This window comes from Pollachius pollachius (assembly GCF_949987615.1).
Source record: "Pollachius pollachius genome assembly, chromosome: 7".
Lineage (NCBI taxonomy): Eukaryota > Metazoa > Chordata > Actinopteri > Gadiformes > Gadidae > Pollachius > Pollachius pollachius.
Window position 1 is genome coordinate 5,972,027 of NC_136940.1, and position 22,358 is coordinate 5,994,384.

Sequence of the window (22,358 nt, forward strand, 5' to 3'; positions counted from 1 at the left end):
CAAAGGAACACAAAGGTTAGCGGTCGGATCCTCGGCTCATTCAGAGCTGTTTAGCGTTATGAGCTGCCCCCCCGATGCACTCCCTCCTCCACCTCAGCGTCCACAAAGTGCCTCTGGTAGTAGTAGAAGCCCTTCTTGCACAGGTTACAGTGGACCAGCGCCTTCTGCAGGAAGTGGCGGCGGTACATCTGGTGCCACGTGTCCTTGATCTGAGGAACGCAGGGAGACGATAGGTCGGTTGGTGTCCACGCTATATCTTCAATAAGGAGGCAGGAACGTTTTGAGGCGGTGCGGGATAATCTATTGTTCGGGAAGTTTTTAGACCTGATGCCTGCCGTCTAAATGAAGGCAAAGTTGTCCACGATTCCAAAGCATTACAAATTTAATAAAAAAATAGCTATCATAATAACAAAGTGTCTAAACCGACTAAATGATAAACATTTAGTAATGTGTCATACGATACAAGGAGGTCATTTTAGGTGTGTTGTTCCATGTTCAGACTACCGTCAGAAGAAGCCCTGTCCCAGCAGATTATTGTAGCCCCCGCATGGCCAGCTTGCCATGTACATGCTCACCAGCACAGGGTCCACCTGCACCCCTCGGCCCTCCAGGTTCTTGCGGACCGTGGTGACCTCGTCGTTGGCCAGGTAGGCCGTGTGCTCCTCGTTGAGCTTCAGCAGGCGCTCCAGCTCGTTCTTGGTCTCGTTGCGGATGTGCTGCATCGAGGGAAACGGGATACAGACGCCAGGTCAGGGGCGATTCTAGGGTCAGAGCTTTAGAGGTGCTGAGCACTCAATGAGCCCCACTGCCACACCACCCACCCTTTTTTCACACAAAAACAAAAATTATTTCTATTGAAAAATAACTTCATAATTTTAACATTGGTTCAACTAACTCAAAAGATTTTATGTTTTGGACATTATTTAACAATTTCAAAGACGAACAAATATAATTTTTAGAATAACATTTCTTACTCCCAAGTTTTAGGGGTGCTGAGCCCCTTTTTAGGGGTGCTTCAGCACCCCTAAAAATGGGCTAGCCTCGCCCCTGCGCCAGGTCATTAAAAAAATATATAGATCATTTTTTTGAACATCCACTCGAATAACTATCGATTGTCTGCAGCTTGAAACGGTGTCTTCGTGGCGGCCCTGGTAGCTTCAGTGAGAGACTAAGCAAGATCATATCCGACACGCCACGTTCCCTTCCCTGAGGAAGCTAGAGTTGGGCTCAAGTTAGTGTCTATAGTTTCGTCCGTCGTTATTCAATAATGCTATACAGCTGTAGTGTCTTGGGACCCGGGGAGGACCAACGGGCTACGGCACAGTACAGATGTGACCTCTGACCTGATCGGCCGTCCGACTGGACCAGTTCATCCACCTTTGCTTCCAGTCGGGCCCCACCATGTCCTGGATCACCGACTCAGCTTGAAGAGGAAAAATATATAAGATAGAAAATGACACAACTGAATAACCAAATAACCAAATAACAACTAAAGCCCAAATCACATAATCAAAACATTGACACATTGCAATTTTCTGCAGGGGAACTCGGCGAGTCATTGCTGATTGGTCAAGCAACAAGCATCCGTTCAAATCAAAACACGGCGCTTTTCAGTGTTGAGTGGACTTTGTTTGGTGTTTCTGAAGAGACCGCTGTGAGTCATTCACAATCAGGTAGAACAACCACAGACGTGTGAATTCATCTACAGCTAGACGTGAACCAGAGCACCATTTTCAACTTCCCCCGATCCCTTGGGATCGGGGGAAGTTGTATTATCTGAGTTGGGTACTTTTTGCATAGGATCCTGATGATCACATTTGTATGCATTTTAATTTATTTCTTGCATTTTATTGCTCATTATTTTGTTAATATTATTGTTAACATGTTCAATCAAATAAAAATAAAACCACGATAACCGTCAATGGCCTGCTGGTTGGTGTTAACATTACCAAGAACATGGCTACTCCAGTTCCCCTGTATGGTGACAGGCTTCTATGGGAGGTAAGGACTCAGGAAGCCTGGGTGGGTAAGGTACGGAGTGTAAAGGGTACATACTGTCTTTGAGGCGGGACTGCAGAGTCTCATCCATGAACTGGATGGCTGCGTCCCACTGGGGCTTGTCTGTAATGGAGCGGTCCTCCAGGGCGTTGTGTTGGATCACCCTCTACACACACACACACACACACACACACACACACACACACACACACACACACACACACACACAGTCACACTTTTTTATCATTATTGACAACTTTGGCTTTGTCATATTGCAAGTGTAACGCTTTCATGGTAGCGATATTCAGTGACCAATCCAACCATAAACCCAAACAACTCTTTACAAGTTTTGACTCAAGTTTCACAGATTGAATTGAATCCTTGATAGAATTGTAACTCCTTTGAGTCGAGTAACAACGTAATGATGACAGCCGCTTCAGGGAGAGCCTGAGTGAGGGGTGATGCACGGGGTGGGGGGGTTGATGTCCGGGGTAGGGTGGGGTTCTCACCAGGCTGTCCATGGCCCTCTCGTTCCACTTGTGCCTCTTGATGCTCTCGTCCTTCACCGCCTCCTTCAGCTTGTCGAAGATGTCGTCCTGGTCCTTGCCTTTGTACTCGGCCATGAAGCGGGCAAACTCTTCCTGCAGGGTCTCCCACGCCACCTGGTGGTCACAGAGGAGAATGCATCGAGGAGGGCCGCGGGCACTGAGGATTGAGTCAGGGTGTTTCCTTATGTCCACTCCTCGCTTAACAAAAATACAGCTGCGTGAAATAATTTGTATAACAAGTCAACCTACATTATTTTTCTAAAATCGTCATATAGCATAATTGCCTCAGTCATATTTTGGCCAAATGATGATATCAAACCTAACTCTACTCTCCTGATGCTGCAGATTCACTGCGCCTCATTGGCTATATCCTAAGCCAATCAGAGAGCTTTTTACATTCAATAATCACTATCTGCCTAGGTCCTCTATTTGACTTAGCGGCATTTCTGATGCTAAATACAAGATGAACCGTCAAATATGACTTAAGAATTTACGCTATGAGGCTAACGAAATGTAATTTGAATTGAACAAATAGAGTATCATTTCTTAAAAACAAGTTGGGCCAACCACATGAATCAGAATTCAACAATTCAGAAATCTTTTTTTAATGATATTATTATTTGTAACGTTACCTCCAGTGCTTTGTGGGGCAGCTGCTTGTCAGTCCACTGTTTGAGCTTGATGTCCACCGTGGTGTTGAAGGTGCCCGAGTTCATGGTCTGGGCAGCAGGCAGGTAGATGTTCTCGATCACATGGGTGGACACGCGTTCCCACAGCTTCTTCTGCAGTATGGCCTCCCTGGGGAGAAGGAGGGTTAAAGGTCATGTAGAATAAATAACACTGTTGGATTAGGTGCACTTTTAAAATGTTATGGACATGACACCGCTGATTTAGGAATTTACCAGCTCAAAACAATTAGGATCATTCCAGGGGATACAAGGTGAGTCATTGATTCACCAACAAGCTTTTTTTGGTTTGTCTTTAATTCCTTCCAGTGAATATTCCCTCAAGTCTGCCACCTTTAGAGCAATTATAAAACATATTTTTTTAATCGAAATGATTAAGTATTTAAAAATAATAATGTCGAAAAAACTATTTTATTAAAATTAATATTTTTTTAAACCTAGCTCCTAGCTGGACAGACGCACAGGCCAGTGAATTGGTCACAGCTGGACTGCAGCTCCAGCTACGAAGCACTAAGTAATCCACAGGGGCAGGGGAACAATGAGCAGAGGGGGCCTGGGTCAGCATCACTCCCCACCGTCGAGCCGCACCACCGCCAGCTCGCTTCTATCCCGTCGTTGCACTTGACTGTAAAATACCAATACAGTGGGGGGCACGCCCGCCTCTCCCCAGCAAACAGCTCCTACCACTCTCTCTCATACACTACGGGGCGATGAGACAAAACCGTTCAGGAAGGAACTATCCTCCGGGATTTGGAGCAGTGGGAAGCCCTCCCACCCATTTCCATCTCATTTATCATAAACACACTGGGCTCATATTTCATGCGGCGGGCTCCTTTTGCTTGAGACGGTGCCGCTTGCTGTCGATACCCCTCCCCCTCCCACCCCTACCGTCTCTGATGGAGCTAGCGGGCTGTAGTTACAGGGCCCCTTCACAGGTCGTTCATCACAGCATCGACCCAGCGACGCACACACGCACACACTTGGGACGGGACGTAACACTGTGCATACATCTCATTAAGAGAGCTTTTCCCCAATGTGGGGGAAGGGGAGATGGAGCGGAGGGGGTTCTCATAACATGCATATTATGGGATGGTTGGCGTTAGGGAACAGACGGTTCTGTAATTGGCCTCAGGTACCAGGTTTTTCAGAGTTTTGCAGATTGAAGCGAGTGGCACAGATTCAGGGTAACATGCACTCATGCTGCACACATAACTCGACTTACCAATGTTTTGGGGTCACTTGACTCAGGCTGATCACTTCATCCAGTATTTCGTTCTTGGCTTTTTCATAGAGCTCGTTCTGCAGAGAGACACATCCAAGTTACACAGGTACACACACACACACACACAAACAAAGTCGCACGGACACACACATCTAGATGACCTCTCCAACCCAAATTATCTTATTTAATCAAAGTCTTAAAATGTTTCGGCAATTATTATGAATCATTTACTTTCATGTTTATTCAAGTGGGACTTTGTGATCTTCTCACCCGATCTAGCTCTCGCAGACGGGGATAGTTGTTCTTCCACTCTGTCTCCAGGTTGAAACGAGACGCTGCAGACAGAGAAATCAGGGACGATCACATCCAACATGATGGATGAACTCTGGAAAAGCCAAGTGTACCCTGTGTGTGTTTTCATAGTCTGATCTCTAAACTGCATAGATACAGAAAATGTTCACTCTACCAATGAAGAGCCATTTCCCAAGATTTTCTTCAAGTGAAAAACAAATCCTCGCAGTACGTCGTCCACCAATTAAATATGCAGTCGGTAGCCAAATCTAATAACGACTGCAAATTGACAATTTCCTCTTTCTGATCCACATGATCATCCATGACATGTAGCAACCTACCAGCATAATCAGAAAGGCATAAAGCTCGCGTTCATCTTGCCTCTTGCGAGCCCATGAATTATAGGTGGACAAGGTTATTGAGCGTAGTTACTTGCCAAAGAATACGTTTCATAAGCATAAAATAAAAAATTGCCTGAGCCGTTTATCCTCTCTACTGTGTCATAAGATCCTCTAAGATCGTACAGTCAGGCCAACGCCAGGTAGGAATTTATACACCGCAGCTAGACCTGCTCGTTCGTAGGAAGGTGGTTTGTCTCCCGCGATCCCTTCACCCCGTCTGGATGAACTCATCTTTACAGCCCTATTGCTGTGGTTTACTCCTTCCCGCTATAACGCTCTGCCCTATCAAACGCTGATACTTCCCAGCCATTGTACCCGGGGCCTCACAGGGATAGGGACAGGCTGGGCTCTGCCTCAACCCCCGGGGTGATATACAGGCAACTCTCAGCGCTTTAATGGCGCCCATCCTTTTCAATAAAAAGCGGGGACCTTTGCACAGACGACGGCGTCTTAACTGGCCCCTTAGCAGCAGTACGGATGGCGCCGCTCACCACACACACACACACCCTTAATCACCAGCCACACAAAACAGACCCGGGGAGACGGTGTGCACACACTGCCACCCTCTTGCTCACACACACACACACACACACACACACACACACACCCGGGGAGACGGTGTGCGCACACTGTCTCCCTCTCTCTTAGATAGACACAAGCATACGCACACACACACACACACACACACACACACACACACACACACACACACACACACAGGGAGACGGTATGCGCACACTGTCTCCCTCTCTCTGATAGACACACGCATACGCATACACACACACACAGTGGGGAGTAGGCTAATTGCCGGGCTACGGGAGCGGCGGTGACGCCAGGCGGCGCGGCTCCGGAGTGCCGGCGTGTTTCTGACGGGCGGCGGATCAATGTGCCACACAATGCGCCGATGAGACCCGCCGCCACAGAGCCATAAATCTCCCCCCGCCGTTAGGGGCGGCTGCTACGGGCCTGCTGCTTGTCAGGGCTAATGGGCGGAGGGAGGGCCTCGCTGGGCGTGTGGCAGGCTGGGGCTGACTGAGACGGGAGGGGGCCAGGGAGCCGGGGGGGAGAGGGAGACGGAGAGTGGCTGTGTGTTGGGGCTGGGGACGTCCAGATGCGGATGACGAAGACCCAGAGGGATTATTAGGGGGTTTTAAGGTGGTTGAGTGGCGCAAGCTGAGGGTAAGGGATTGATAAGGGTAAAGGATTGGAAGCACTGCGCTATCATTGGTGGATCTGTATTTTGAAAGGGATTACGTGCAGGATTTTCACGTGCAATTATTGCTTTAAATTGCCAATATATTAAATAATAACTAATTAACCAATTAGGTTGTGATCTAACGTCAAAGATTCGTTTTGCAGGGAAAAAGTGACGCCTAAGTGCTGACAATGGCAAAGAGGTATTTTCTTTTATACATTTTTACCTTGCGCAACAGTCTATTCAAATAACTAATATTAGTGTGTGAATTGTTATTGTCTCAACCCACAGAGCTCGCACTCCAACAATCTGATCAGGCTGCAGTTCCCTTACCATCCAAAGGGGCCAGCAATGAGAAGGGATTTCAGATTCTTACACAAAGTCCATAATATAAGCAAAGACCTTTAAGGAATATTGCACTGATTTGGCTCCGGTGCGGACTCTTACCTTTGAAAGCATCGGCCTGCTGCTCCACAGACTCCCTCACCATCTTCCAGAAGCAGTCAGACACGGCCAGGCTCAGGTTCTTAGTGGTCACCTGGTGGGCCTTCAGCATACCGTCACTGCAGAGAGGGAAGAACCACATCGCTTATCATTACGATGTACATCACGCAAACATCCCACTCACAAAATGGGAGGACCGAAGTTGCATCAAGCTACAAACTCCTTATATACGCTTCAATCTAGGGCTGCTTGATTATTGAAAAAAATCAGTCACGATTATTTTGGTCAATATTGAAATCACGATTATTCAAACGATTATTTTTTTGAGTTTGAAAACATGATGAATTTATTCAGCATGTCTCTCCCAAAAACACTTTGTAACTGAGAACTTTGAAATTTCGCCTTAAAAAATACACAAAATGGTCCAAAAGAAAAAGTTCCAATCTACAATAATTTACAGATATGTATCCAGCTCTCCTGCACTTTCTATAAAACATTTTAAAAAAAAAAGAAAACTTGATTATTATTAAAAAACTTGATTAAGTTAATTTTGTGCTAGTTTGACGCTAAAATCGAAATCGAATTTGATTAATCGCCCAGCTCTACTTTAATCCAGAGCGATTTATAAGATTGAGGCAGAGAATTACATAGAGGGCAGAGTAGATTTAGGAAGGTTGTTTGTGGTGCCTTGTAAATGGGTAATCAGGTAAACAACCTACCGCAGTAGTCGTGAATTCTGGAAAAAGTCCTCTTCGTAGTCCTTGATGGAATCTATGCTTTCGCCAGTGCTCCCTTGAACAGAAGAGATACACAGAGATATATGACTTAAATGTTCAAGTATTGGAGAGAGCAGTGGATTAGCATGAATGGCATGGCTTACCTTTCCCTGTCACAACTGCAAAGTATCCCAGAGCCTTCATGGGGAACAGCTTGCCTTCAACAATCTGTTGGATCTGAAATCAAAGACAAATAAAGAATCAAGAGACTGAAGATCGCTTGTGTATCTTGTGTACCTACCAAAGTTCTCACATGAAACCCCCCTCTTCCGAGACCTCCACTGGCTCCCTGTAATAGCTCGCATCAGATTCAAGATGATGGTACTGGCATACAAGGCAGTCGATGGAACTGCCCCTGCCTACCTCCAAGCATTAGTAAAGCCACACACCCAAGCTCGATCCCTCCGCTCAACTACCTCAGCTGGACGTCTGGTACCGCCATCGCTAAGAGCAAGCAAAGGTCGATCAGCGAAGTCACAACTTTCCTCTGTTTTGGGACCTCAGTGGTGGAACGAGCTCCCTACCGATGTCAGGATCACAGAGTCGCTCACCAGCTTCCGCAAAAGACTCAAAACTCACCTCGACTCTGCATAGAAACCAATGCACAGCCACCATTGAATTGTGTAGCATCTACAGTAGCTGCTATCGTTGCTTTACACGGGGAATGGGTTAGCCTAGCGATTGTAATACTTGCACTTGGTTCTATGAAAATCTTTACTGTACCGACAGCGACATATTGTTTCACTTCTTATGACAAATGTACTTATTGTAACAAATGCACTTATTGTAAGTCGCTTTGGATAAAAGCGTCTGCTAAATGCCCTAAATGTAAATGTAAATGTTTCACCAAGCCTGTGAACCAAGTTCAAATATAAGACTTTGGCGCTACCTGGTGGAGCTACCATGCATTGCTGATTGCTCCAGAATTCGTCTATTTAAAGGAAAATGATTGTGTAATGTTACTGCAGAGCACTTTCATGTCACAGATTATATTTGGCACCAAGAGGAATATTTCATAAATTTGACCAATAATTAAATTAATTTAAGATGGAAATATCAGAGTGACTGAAATATCTGTTGGTCTTATGCTCATTATGAACTTGTTTCAAGATATAAACAAAATCATAGATATTTTGTGTACATAAATGTCATACATATCAACCCAGAAAGAGACTTTTCATGTTCCAATTCAAATCCAAGACCTAAAACGAATGTATGAGAATGGCTCTGTAACGTCACACTTATTTAATTACATGTGACCTACCTTTCGGTCTGTCTGGTTCACACACAGAACACCAAGTTCTAAGGAACTTCACAGCAACCCTCACTACACCTCGACACAGCATCGGGGGGGCTATCTCAGGCTACTGTCCTTGCGGCCTGGGCGTAAATGCCGGGGGGAGGGGGGGGGGGGGGGGTTTCTTACCCTGCTGGGGCTGGCCAGGTTCTTCTCAGCCAGGTCCACTTTGGTCAGGACAAATATGGTCCTCTTGCCATGGGGGTCCATCTGGCTCACCAGGTCTGTGACGATGCTGCGCTCGGCGTCCACACTGCCATCTGGCGAGAGAGAGAGAGAGAGAGAGAGAGAGAGAGAGAGAGAGAGAGAGAGAGAGAGAGAGAGAGAGAGAGAGAGAGAGAGAGAGAGAGAGAGAGAGAGAGAGAGAGAGAGAGAGAGAGAGAGAGAGAGAGAGAGAGAGAGAGAGGTCAGCAAAGAAGAGGATTGCAGCAATGATGAAAGCGAGAATAGAGGTATAAGATGAATGGAAGTTAATATCTAAAAAAAATAAACGTCATTGATTTTCATCATAATACCAAACGGTTAATATACTACAGTGCAGAAATTAAAGCAATAATTTTACTTATAGTATTAGTATCATTATTTTAACCCGGGAAATGTATGTTTTTAATTTGATCATATTCCAAAAAAACGAATTACGCTATAATGCTAAAATAATTGATTCTGCTTCGTTTTGGGTTTGATTGCGTTGGGGACAGCTAAACAACAAAATATGCCGTTTTGCCACCATGGATCACCTCTTCAGATGACCTGTTTGGTGTTCAGCCCGGGCGCTCACCTTGAATGCACAGGATGATGGCGTTTGGGTTCTGCATGTAGGCTTTGCTGATGCTGAAGATGGTCTCCTTGGTATCTGGAGCCATGCCTGAGGTCACCGTCTAAAGGCATATTAAAACAACGCACCCATTGTCTGTGTCTGCGTCTGCGGATGACCAAAGACGTCATAGGCTGTGCTCGAAGTGCTGCGTGTGTGAGTATGTGCGTGAGCCTGTACACTCACACTGATGACTCCTGGCAAGTCCACCAACACCATCCTCTGTATGCCCGGGCCTTTGACACTCAGGGATATTGTCTGCCAAACAGACACACGGGAGGGGAGCAATAACCAATTAGGTCAGCTCGTTTTTTGTTAAGCTGCTTGCACATGACAAAGACAAGAATCAAATGACCCCAACACAGGGGTTGCTATTGTGTTTAGTTCAAATTGGAGTTCACTATTGGGACTTTGACCAGTTTACCGCAGACCATATAAACACATCATGAAAGAAGCAAATAAGCTACAACATAAAGCACGCAGTTACAATATCAGCAGGAGAAGTCATTGCATCGTACGGATCCCTTTATGGTCCGACAATCAACTCTAAATCGGCCATTAAACTATTAAGCTGACTATTAAGCTGACCAGGTGACCAGGTGTCACTCCGTCAGGTTGGACACAAGAAAGCCGCTCTGATGCAAGGCTCTGCAGCTCACCTCTGGGCTGACGGTCTGGCCTTCCTTCACGCTCTTCCTCATCCTCAGCTCAATCTCGTGCCTCAACGCGGCCAGCTGGGAACAACAGGGAAGAGAGGGTACGCGGGTCAGCGAGAGGACGTGCACGTGAACCTGAGCGACGGCGGTGGGAGGGGAGTGCTGCAGGGCGGGGACGGCGGACGGGCCGGTTGTCTTACATCTTCCTCCTTGCCGAGGTCGAACTCCCGGCCGCTGTCCTTGAACATGGCCACGTGGTGGGGGCCCTCGCTCAGAGTCACCTGGGGGAGGGGGCACGAGGTTTAGCACGGGGATACAATTTCTTTGATTCACATCCAAAATTGTCAAATGATTAATTTTACATTTATTTTAATTGAAAAAATTCAAAAGAAAAAAATTGTATCTAGTGACAGTTCAAAAGATAGGAGCACATTGGAATTACTCCAGTGTGCACTTTAAGTTTGACATTAAATTCAGATACATGCCATTAAGGAGCAGGCAGAGGTCAAGACACCGAGTCTGCCCCTAGCCAATACATTATCCCGGCCTCCTGTGTGTTACAAATGGGTCTTACCTTGACTGGGGACCGGGTCATCATCTCTCCAGAGCCTCGGGGGAAGATCCTGGCCTGAGCGATCATCTCCAGTACGCTGGTCTTCCCCGCACTCTGGTCTCCGACCACCACCACCTGGGAAAGGTACGAGAGGACGGCCGTGCTAGTGAGATGGAGGGCAGCATGGACAGAATCCGTCTGGTAGACGCTACCGCAGCATCCGGTCTCGCACCACCAGACTCAGGGACAGTTTCATCCCACGGGCCATCAGACTACTGAACTCCTAAGCTACTTAGCTCACCACTATAACACTTTATAACTTGCCACTTTATAACTTACCACTTTATACCAGTCAACATCTGGATAAAGACGTCTGTTTACATTTTACATTTATTTAGTTTTGCATTTAGGTTTCCACTCTCCTATTTGTGTTCCACTTATACACTTACGCATGACAATAAAACCATCTTGAAATCTTGAATCAAACCCACTGTGATACAGGAAGATGGACAGGACTGCTTCTTACCCTGGGCAGGTGGTCCTGGGTGTTGTAGTTTGAGTCATAGTCTGACAGGATGTCCAAGACCTCAGAATACAGGTCGATCAGAGATTTCTGTAAGAAGCAACGGTAAAAAAAAATCTGGCTTGTTGAAAGAAAACATTTTTATTTTTACCAAGCGTAAACGTTGATCCTGTGCCTTCAGCCTAAAATCCCTCCAAATTCCAAGAACATACCAAACAGTAACCACAGGCAAAATTCTTAAACTGTTCAGTGAATCATCTTCTTGTCTTGGCAGTGTGAGTTTAGCATCGATGGAGGAAGCGGTACAGACACCCAGTCCCCCAGTGTACTGCAGTGTGGTGCAGTGCAGACGTCAGGCTGAGGTGGAGACACAAGGCCCACCTTGATCTTCCTCTGATGGATCCCCTTGTCGTCCTTCTGTAGCACCACCTTTCTCAGCTCCTTGTTCTCCTTCTCCAGCCTTTCCAGCATGCGTTGGTACTTCATCTGAGAACACGCAGCACAGAGAGCACGGCGTGACTATGGAGACCATGGAAACATCAGGGCGCGCCACGGGCAAACAGGAGCGTAAAGGCTGCGACAAAAAAAGGTTTTAGATTGTTGTTTGTTTTGGAAATGTCCACACGCCTTTGTTACAAGTACAATGCACATTAATGAAAAACAAACTACATGTACAGCACATCTTGTTACTTAATTTCGACATTCAGAAAGGGGAATTACAAGTTAGGCTTTGAATCGAAGGCATTAAATCAACAATGCAGTAACAATTAGTGCAGTTATAATTATAATTCCTGAACAAAGAAGTTTCGAAAAAACAACTAGATGGATTGCAGGCTGGCTATATAATTCTAACATGCCATTTACATTAAGGGCATTTAAATGAGGCTAGTAGATTGTCTTATTAGCTGTAAGTGCATTACAGGGTCAAAGAGTGTGTTTCAAACATGGTGCATACCTGGGTACGAAGGAGCTCCTCTTGAAGCTGGTCTAGTTTCTCCTTGTCTGACGACTGAGGGTGGATGAGGAGTCATAACAACACACAAACAAGCCAGTTAACTCCTCGTCTTAGCTTGCGCACACGGCCCCTTCCCCTCGTCACGTTTGCGACCACCTCCGTGAAGACACATACAGGACATGCACATTTAATTACACAAGCAACTCAAACCAAGCCGTTCGACAAACAGAATGCCCTGTTGGGGAACAAAATAAATCGTGGAGAGGATCATAGTTCCAAGTCATCCGTATTGATTGGTTGTAATGATTGGTCAAATCCCGGATATAATGTGCTATTCCATCGTCTTCCATACCTGCCATACCGTACCATGAGCAACCGTTTATTAAGATGGACAAAGGCACCCCAATCCAAATGTGGCTTGGCAGGAAAACTTGATTTCCGTATATCATGCAGGTCAGGAAAATGTCCATTTGAATGCAGAGTTTGCCAGATTATCGCTAACACTTACAATCAAACTACAATGCTGAACAGCTCAACACTGATTGCAGACAATTCCATCCACAAAAAAAGGAGCTCATCTCTCAGTTGCCTGGTTACGCTTCCCCAAATCAGCGGAGCAGGGTTTGATTGTGGGCCGGGCCCTGTCCCAGCTCACCGTTCATTTTGAATGCACATATTGCTGCATGGTGCGGTATAGCACGTTGTAGCACGGGAGTGACAGAGTTACATTGTACACAGTTTGATTAGAGCAGAGAAGATGAGGGGGGACAGGATGAAGGTGCATGGTAATGGGTTAAGCAGATGGGATGAAGGTAGGGGATGGGGGAGTTAAACAAAAAAAGTACACAAAAAAAACACACACACACACACGCACACAAACACAATGCTACATCTGCGCCTTTAGGTTATAAAATGTGAAATTCATTTCTCAATACAATAACTGTATTGAGAAGCCCTATGGAATAAAAATGGTATTGCAACTGGCCAGAAATATGGTGCAGATGCAATTGAATATGAATACCATTCACAATGACCTCCTCTGAGCTTTGACCTTCTGATGTTGCTCCAGCATATTGCCACGTCTCAGTGTCAGCCAATGAGCTTTCCAGGTTACAACCGCACTAGTGCTCACGAATGCCGTTCATGCCATGCATTTGGGTGTCACTTGAGTCCATGCAGTGTATGCATATGCTTGGAGGGCCGGTTCCGAAAAGGGGGGGAAATCACAGGAGTGTACGGTCCCTTGTGGGATCCCCAGAAACCTGAGGTTGAACTTATATCACCATCAGGAGTGTTTTTAATCAACTTTATTTATACTTAATACTATATGTGCACCTCTTCAGCTTGTTACCAGCTATTCCTCTGAAGAGGCTACTTTGGACAAAATCTTATACCAAAGGAGTCTATGGTTGAGTGTGTTTGCATGGAAAGGCTTAGATTGGAGCAATGTGTGGGTTTTGATGGAACTAGCAGATTGTGCTATGTACCTGCTGCAGAGCCAACTGTCTTAAATTAATGTTAACCAACATGACCAGTGTTCCAGTACTGTCATCAATGCCCAAAGAGCCAGTGATACAATCATTTAGGGATACAACTAATATCCAAGCTGATCAGGACCAAACACAAAAAAGTGATTCATGAGTACTACTTACACTGAGGGTTAGGATAAGTACTGTTCCCAACACTAAATATCCTAACCCTTAGATCCAAGCTTACATAATGCAAACTGTCAACGGAAAATTACCTCAACCACTAGAAGCGATATCAGGGATCCAGAAGTGATCATTAAACCAACGCAATTAAAATAACCCATTTGCTCTCCCAAATCCAACACCGTGTCCTCCAGAATGGGCTCGTTTGATTCTCGCCCGTTAGCTATAGAGGTATCACTGCACGGCCCCACTGCATCCCCATTGGTGGCCTCCAATTGGTGGAGACGGGGACGCCCAGGGAGACTGGGGATTGGCCGGGACCGTCACCTTGTATCTGTGTGGAGGAGGAGGGGGGCTGGGCTTCGGTGGAGGGGCGGGCTCTGTTGGTGGTGGTGTTGGTGGAGGTGGTGGAGGTGGTGGGGGACTCGCGCTATTGGCTGCCGCGGCGGCACGACGGACCTCCTCCTCATGCCTCTGAATCTGCTGCTGAATGAGAATGAGCTCCCCGAGCAGACCCTGCTGGGAGGGACGTCACAGTGAGAGACAGCAGCAGTAACCAATGGGGTTACCTGACCCTCCTCCCATACAGGGCGAGCCTGCCAATCGGCCCCGAGAAGGCGGGGCACAGGTCTTCCACAGGGGGGGCCAATGCTTGACGGGATTGGTTAAGGGATCAATGCTGTCATAGAATCAAGTTCTTTCTTTCCGGAGGGAAACATGTTGCCACCATGATCACCGCTTGCTGATAACACCCCGCCTCTCTCTCATCGAGAAGGAGAGACGGCCAGACGGTGCAAAGTGTGAGGGCGGAGGAGGCGACTGATACCACAACCAGTGTCTCCCAGCCAGTGGCGCGCTGGGTACACTCTCTGTACTCGCCAGTACCCAAAGTGGTTCCCCTACATGGATCCAGTTAGACAGCACTGCAGCTGGATTACTGGCGCCACTGCATGCAATGTTTTTGCATGCAGTGCAGCCCCAAATACTTAATTTTTTTATATCATATATATGATTGGTGCCCCCAACTGCACCCCTTCAATGGTTACATTATAATTATAGCAAAATATTGTTCTACTATAGAAAAATTAAATACAAATGATACTGTAGGTTAGCCTGGAAATCCAGACCCACATCTAGAAAGCTGTAGGGTGGGCAACGAGTATTGAAAATAGGCCAACTCGAGGGGCGGCACCAAGCACGCATTTGAAAATATCACTGCACGCGGATAACACTAAGACCAATGAGAAGAATACAAGGGGTGACGTATCCAGACCAGCGGAGCTAACCAGTAGATAAGACTCTCGCCGTATCCGGTCGGTAAAACAGCAACGCTTTTGGCCCGCCTATATCAGATACACCGATGTGATTGGTTAATGTTCTGGGCCAGGGGAATCGGGGAGAGAGCATATTGCTTGTTCCCAGAGTGACTCGCTGAACAAATATACTATATTCTAATTTTGCTCTCGCGAGAACTCTGGATTTCCAGGGTAACTGTAGGTGGCATTAGCTCACAAATGGCTTCAGACTAAATGAAGGAGCGTAAAAAGGAAAAAGTAGCCTACATATTTGATTGTGTAGAACAGAAGCAACCGAATAATGAAATCCCGACAATGAGATGGCTTCAAATCGCAGACTGAAAACGGAATTTTGTGCATACATCAATTCCTGAAAAATGCAGTTTGGCTTAAATGCTGTCTTGTTATGTTCAATTGCTAGACCGTTTTTATGAGACCATGGCACAGCACCTGAGCCCTACTGGAATCAGTGATCAAACTAAAACCTTTCTGTGAACGCGCACATCAGCACCGTGCACGCGCATATCAGCACCGTGCACGTGCACATCAGCAATGTGCACACACACATCAGCCCTGTTGCCTGAAAAAGATGTAGGGGCAACACTAAGCCACAAATATCAAACAAATATAATATTTTGAAAATAATGCAATAAACTTACTTCAAATAACGAACTCACCCTAACCATGGTGCAACTATACCAACCGACATTAGTCATACTTGAGTACCAACTTATAAAATGCGCTGATTTCAAGCAACAAGAGATGTTGTAAAAGTGTATGGAGGAGGCATTCAAATCAGTTTCAGCTCTTTACAACTAGGAGCCTAATTATATTCGTATGCATTTGGAAGTTTGTGCAAATGGGCCTGATGATTATGGTGGTGGTAGGTGGGAGAACTATGCTGATCAAACATGTATTAGCGAAGCAAGCGCTGGGGTAATCTAATGGGAGCAGAGAGCGGACAGCAGGGAATGATTAGTTTTAGTCCACTATCCCCCACTGTTTTATTCATTTGGTGAACTTGACACAACCAAAAACACAGAATGACAATTGTCATTATGCGTTTTTTGTGACATTTGATTTAATTTAATAACATGGTGGGGCGCTTTGGACTAAAAGCAGTATAAGAGGAAAGCAGCATCTTCTTTACTTTATCTTCAGAAAAACGTAAGTATTGTTTGGTCGTTGTTTCAGTCTACCTAGCCCTTCAAACAGCATTGGTAAAAAGAAAAACAGACAATTCCATTCAACAGTAGACAACAGCGGACCAGAATAGGTCCATTTAGAGAGGACAGGCAGGACACAGAATGGTGCAAAAAGAGGACAAAAAAACAAGGGATACAAATAGAATGGGCACATACAGTGTAGAGTTAGGCACCAGCTGTAGTACACACTGTAGTTTCTCTACATTGTGTTCAGGTTGGGAGGGAAAGGGTAAATGAAAAGCAGAAGCATGTGAACAAAATAAAACAACAGCAACATAAAAAAAAGTCAAAGCAACAGGAAAATATGGATTTCTTAATTGTGTGTCTACGCAGTTTTACTGATTTTATAGTATTTAACTCATTCTCCCAATCTGTACTCTATCAATGCAATACATATAGGATGTCTCAAACAGCTGCTCAGAATAAGAAACTAGCTAATGGTAAGCTACATATTAAGTAAATTGCTTTAATTCAACGTGTAATAAAGGATTGAAACAGTTACCGATGGCAATGCTGTGTTGTCTGCCTTCACTTCAAGGAGTGGAACAATGCACACTCAACTCAATGTGAGAATCATTTAAATAAATGTTATATGTACACTGCAGGAAAAAACAACCACCGTTGTTGCGAAGGACAACAACATCCCTGCCACTATCAGAGTTCAAGGTTCTGTTGCGTCTATGGTCTGACTTGAGATAAGCATGATCCAGACGGAGTCAATTCTGATCCACTGCAGAACGCAGTGAGTGCAGCACCCCATGTGGAGACGGAATGAGGCTGGGTACGAAGGGTGAGAGTGAGAGCGGGCGGTGTGGTCAGGTGGGTGGAGGGTAGCTGGTGTGGAGGGCTGGTGGTGGTGGGAGGGACCAGGGAGTGGTGGGGCTGGGGTGGAGGACTTACCTTCTTGTGCTGCTTGTCACTGGCCTCCGTGGAGGCGGGGGCGGACGCATCGGCGGCCTTCAGCGCAGGCTCGCTGGCCGTTTCTACCAGAGGAAAGAGAACCACAGACGGGCCGGTGGTTAACCTTACCACCCCTTCACTGGTCAACACTGTTGTCCGCTGCAAGCGATGAACCCTATGACCAGCAGCAAGACTCAACATCTATGGGCAAACTGATTACAAGCAGCAGATATATATCGATATGCGATTCAAATGTTATAAAAAGGAGGGTAGTCTTTATCAGGTTTTGCTGGATTACAGCTTCTTGGCAATATACGGGTTCCATGGAAGCATGTGAGAATCAGCAGTTGGGAGACTAACAAAGGGCCTTGACCCATAGAGTGTGGCAGGTGTTTGGGGGGCCGAGAAATGGGCACGCTTGGGGAACAAGGCGCGCCAAAGCTGTGACCTCCATAGGAACATACTCTGTGTTCTCCTGGCGGTGTCGCAATACACCAGCATGGGAACACGTTGTGGAACAAGAGGCTTTCCTCACAGCTCTTTTCGGGAGCCGGTGGTGTGTAAACGCTGGTCACCGCGACAACAAGATACACACGTCCGTGCCTGTGTGTGAGTCATGGAATTAAACATGCGTGGACAGGTCTGTTTGCATTCTTCCTAGTAAAACACCCTATAGTATAAGCTATGACCTTTAAAAAGATACCTGAAACTAGAGATTAAAATGAGAAAATGCAAGGTTATCCAAAGTACCCATTTTCCACACATTTGAATCAACTTCTCCATTAGAAAAGAGATATGTTAGTGAAATTAGAGAAACGCAGGTGACATGAGTTATGAAAATATGCAATTCAAAGGAGGCCAAGGCACACATGCATGAGACAACTGACACCAAAGAAAGTGAAAAGGGGTAAGTGGAGATTCAGGACAAGTTCAAGATCAGCACACTGGATCTGTTGTTCTGATTAAGACCTTAAAAATGTCTAGTTTGGGTGTGGGCATGTGTGTGTTTGCATAGCCATGTTTCAGATGCATCACTGCTTCTTGTTTTACTGCAAGTGAAAAGCATTTTAGTTCTTATTTACAGGTAGAAATATGGCAGGGTTAGCCAAGCAACTTAAACCCCCAAATGCTATCCAGAATACTGCTCAATGGTAGCTCTGTAACACAGGGAATGAAGCCCTTATCAACGCTGCAGACAGGTTTTTACATAGTCCAAAACTATACTGCCCAAAAAAAGTTTACAGATTAAAAATGTATCTTTGAACCCTTGGTTGAAATATGCAAAATGATACAAGGAATAATGCAGGTAATATAGATTTCAATTCTATTTGTAAAAGTATAAAATTATAATGAACCAGAACAAATATACGAAAATGTGTAGAACGGGAGGCCATGTATGGGAGAGGTCCTCTCTGGAACAGTATACTACGCTCCTCACAGTGGGGTCAGTAGGTGCATCACAGTACATACACCCAGACAGGTACAGAGGAGAAGGGCTTCACAAGAGGGGGGGAGCTGGTGGTAGCACTATAAACACATGACACTACTGAGGAGTAGCATGTAGGGGTTTACACACCTAACAACAGATGCAGACCAGAGGTTCCAGTCACTATACCTGTGAAAAATGCGGAGGAAGGGAAGAAGGTAGGGGAGGAGAACAGAAAAACAAAAACAGCACAAAATAAAAGTTATGTGAAATGGGACTGAAGCAGTGGGGGTGTTGCAGCACAGCCTCTGCCTGGTGATGTGTGGTGGTACAAAAGAACAAGAAGAACATGGCAGGCAAATGGCACTTTCACACCCCAAGCCGCACACCCTCTCTGCCAGGCCCAATGAAACGCATAAGCCCCGTTTTCTCATGATGATGATGTTGGAATGGAAATAGAAACAATGTGCACACATTTCAGCGTCAACCTCATGGAAAAGGTATGCTTAATGGACGTTTTTGGGCCTTTCGTAATGCTGCCATTTGCTGAAATCCCATTTTTTTTATTTATATGTGTATCCTATGCGTTAACATTATTAGAATCTAGCAATACTAGTACCATGCCATTTGTTGATGATATAACACAAAGATGTCACCTGGCAAGATGTATAAATAGTCTGGTTTAAATTCTTGTTGGCCCACTGCAGTTGCCTACTGCAACTTCTGCACATGCCTTCTTTAGTTGCCTACCGCAACTACCGCAAATGTTTTAATTCAGTAAGTCTACACAATCTAAGGTAAATAAAGGTCACACGGTTCACATACCAAACTGGCCAAAGAGCATGGCAGCAGTGGTGTTAGACAAAAAGGTTTGCAAAGCCCAATGCAAATCTGAGAGACAGATCAGGACAGGTGCAATTCAAGAAAATGGGATATAAACGATAACTTCATTGTCTGGTGAACATATGCAAAGTCAGGTATATCATCTCCAATGTCAACATGAACTATATTAAGGTCTTATCAACTTACCGCTGGACAGTAGGCTTTTGAGGAAGGCAAAGTTCTCTCCTATCTTATCCATGTCAGGAAGTAGTTTGGCAATTTCCTCCATCTCTGGAAGCGCTTTGGCCAGTTTTTCTGTGGTTCAAAACAGTAGAATGATTCTCAATTCCAAATTTGTCCAGTTGAAAAAGCTCAGGCAACATCATTAAAGGAAGGGTTAGATACATCTTAAAACACTTTTACATCATTAGAAAAACGTATGTTGGTGATTTACAACGCACTATTGGTCCTGGTGTTTTGATCTGTATTATTACTTTGAATAAATGATGTAGCTTGTAACTGCAGTTGACCGATCAAAAAGGACCCAAATGTATCGGTCATTAGATGTAATTAGCCACAGTAATATACTGTATATTGGGATGTTCCATACAACTGCCAAATTCAGCAACATTACCTAGGTAAAACCAGCACTAAAACTATGATGAATTACATTTTTATTAAGGACAGAATACGCTTACCTAGATCAATCTGTTCGCTCAATTCCCAGATGTAATCGGGAATGACCCAGTTGTATTCACTGAAATCAGGCAACAAGTCCTTCCACTCCTCATAGGTCTGAAGGAAAACGACATTGACATTGGTCATCCAAAAATATAAAGTTTAGAAGCAGGTTTGCTCTGCTGTTTTCAATGGAGTGGAACACTTTAAGAGCAGCAAAAGGAGAAAAGTGATCTCATAGCCAACATCTCAAACAAACCTTTTTAGCTGTATAACCTCCACCAACGGCCGAGCCCAGAACGATGTAGCGGAGCCTCAGAATCCTGGCGGCTAGCCGCAGCATCCAGAAGTTGCGCTGCTGCTGGTAGCCGCGGCCCCCAGACCCCGGTGGGGGTTTAGGGGGTCTCATGGGCAGCCGTGACATGGTGGAGATGTGACGGGCGGCCGTGCGGTGAGGGGGAACCTGCTGGTTGGAGTAGCGGTGGTGGATGGCACGGGAGAGGGGGTGCAACTTCTGCAGGGGGATGCAAACCTTCACCCCCATGTTGTTGGAGACAAGGTTCCTGCAGGCCATGCTGAGAAGGAAAACAAATATAAAAAAGACGCTCTCAAACACAAACCATATTGTTTTGTTCATCTTGTTCTTGCAGTCACAATTGATTTCACAATAGCATATAAGTTGCAGTACATAGCATGATTTTTTTCTATTTGACTTAATGTGTATGTGTGGGTCCTTGAGCAGCAACAACAAAGAGTCTGCACACGCGATAACTAGTAGAAAGATCAGCCAATTACGACAGAGGACATTACAAAAGCAACCTTTACACATCACACAATATCGCACAAACATGCCAATATGATTTGAGATGTGGTAGAGAACTGAACTCATTGTATAACTATAACCGTAGAGGATAGTAAGAAAGCCTGTGAGACGTTTTAACAGTTATTAAAATACGGTAAGTGACTGGAGAGCTACACTCACACACACACACACACACAGGCCGCTCACAGACGAGAATGACATGTCATGTATAGTTCAATTAAATGTTATGTTTTATATCAAAATTCAATCGACTTGAGCGTTTAAAGAGGTTATGGAGGTATGACACACCCAAGCTGTCCTCCGCTGTCAAAATGTCCAGATACCAGTGTTAGACGAGAAAAGATTGCATTAGCTACGATTAGCTCTATTACAGCTGAACTCACCAGGTCATTTTGCCCCCGACACGCAACATGGTGATGTTCCCAACAACGAATAAACAATTAGATGCTTGTAAAATATTTTTCAGGTCCAATTGACATCCTCTTTCATATTGATAAACATGTACTGCCCTGTTGGAGCGCTAACATGCTCTTAAGCTAACAAGGACACCGACTGACAGCTCCACTTCCTGCACAGCAGTGCGCTCCCGAATGACGCCCTGACAAACTATACCAAACCTGTTTGGTTCCTAGATAACGCTTTTTGTTTCGGTTTGCACAGGTGATATTTTTTTATACATCTCTTTATAGATAGATAGATATAGATAGTTGTAGACTGGACTGTTTGGATTAAATTACTGACGTCAAATGACCAGCTATTAATTTCGTTTTTAGCCTATGATTATTAAAACTGAACATTAATATATAATATGTCAATATGAATTTGCCGCCATCAAAGCACCATAGTCTAATTATTAATCAAGTGCTCAAAAAGCCAGTCTTACCATAACATCTGAAAATCCAGCATGTCGAGCTACTCTTGTTGATGCACGATTCTATTATTGGTTGTGACATATAACACATTGTTGTTTTTTACTTTACCAAAACAAATAAATAAAAACATATGTTAATTATTTTAAAGCACATTTATTTTTATATATATATATCAAAAAAATTAAATCAAAAATGCAATCATCAGTAAAAGCATAAAAGAGAAAAGTAAAAATACAAAGTACAAAAATGTGCCGATAATTTACACCTCTGCTTATAAAAACGATACCTGTGCGGGTATTCAATATTCGAGATGCAAAGTTAATGCA

General features: G+C 44.9%; 1 protein-coding gene across 6 annotated transcripts in view; it reads right to left on the minus strand.

Annotated features, from left to right (window-relative positions):
* opa1 (OPA1 mitochondrial dynamin like GTPase) overlaps positions 1–21,718 on the minus strand; it is a 43,652-nt gene extending 21,934 nt beyond the window's left edge. The window contains exons 1-27 of one of the 6 annotated variants that reach the window (XM_079739354.1): positions 21,544–21,718; positions 20,597–20,912; positions 20,358–20,454; positions 19,867–19,974; positions 18,988–19,026; positions 17,412–17,494; positions 14,339–14,527; positions 12,360–12,413; positions 11,786–11,890; positions 11,408–11,494; positions 10,903–11,016; positions 10,529–10,609; positions 10,332–10,406; positions 9,859–9,930; positions 9,637–9,736; positions 8,988–9,118; positions 7,666–7,738; positions 7,505–7,577; positions 6,789–6,904; positions 4,725–4,789; positions 4,455–4,531; positions 3,179–3,344; positions 2,508–2,660; positions 2,056–2,164; positions 1,344–1,423; positions 576–716; positions 93–209 (exon numbers count right to left, since the gene is read on the minus strand). In XM_079739354.1, coding sequence (XP_079595480.1) covers positions 93–209; positions 576–716; positions 1,344–1,423; positions 2,056–2,164; positions 2,508–2,660; positions 3,179–3,344; positions 4,455–4,531; positions 4,725–4,789; positions 6,789–6,904; positions 7,505–7,577; positions 7,666–7,738; positions 8,988–9,118; positions 9,637–9,736; positions 9,859–9,930; positions 10,332–10,406; positions 10,529–10,609; positions 10,903–11,016; positions 11,408–11,494; positions 11,786–11,890; positions 12,360–12,413; positions 14,339–14,527; positions 17,412–17,494; positions 18,988–19,026; positions 19,867–19,974; positions 20,358–20,454; positions 20,597–20,912; positions 21,544–21,572 — 2,850 coding nt within the window. In that variant the 5' untranslated portion in view covers positions 21,573–21,718. Of the gene's footprint in view, positions 1–92; positions 210–575; positions 717–1,343; positions 1,424–2,055; positions 2,165–2,507; positions 2,661–3,178; positions 3,345–4,454; positions 4,532–4,724; positions 4,790–6,788; positions 6,905–7,504; positions 7,578–7,665; positions 7,739–8,987; positions 9,119–9,636; positions 9,737–9,858; positions 9,931–10,331; positions 10,407–10,528; positions 10,610–10,902; positions 11,017–11,407; positions 11,495–11,785; positions 11,891–12,359; positions 12,414–14,338; positions 14,531–17,411; positions 17,495–18,987; positions 19,027–19,866; positions 19,975–20,357; positions 20,455–20,596; positions 20,913–21,543 lie in introns of all 6 variants that reach the window. The other 5 variants (XM_079739353.1, XM_079739356.1, XM_079739355.1 and 2 more) reach the window with 5 other exon arrangements.
* Positions 21,719–22,358: the final 640 nt, after the last annotated feature.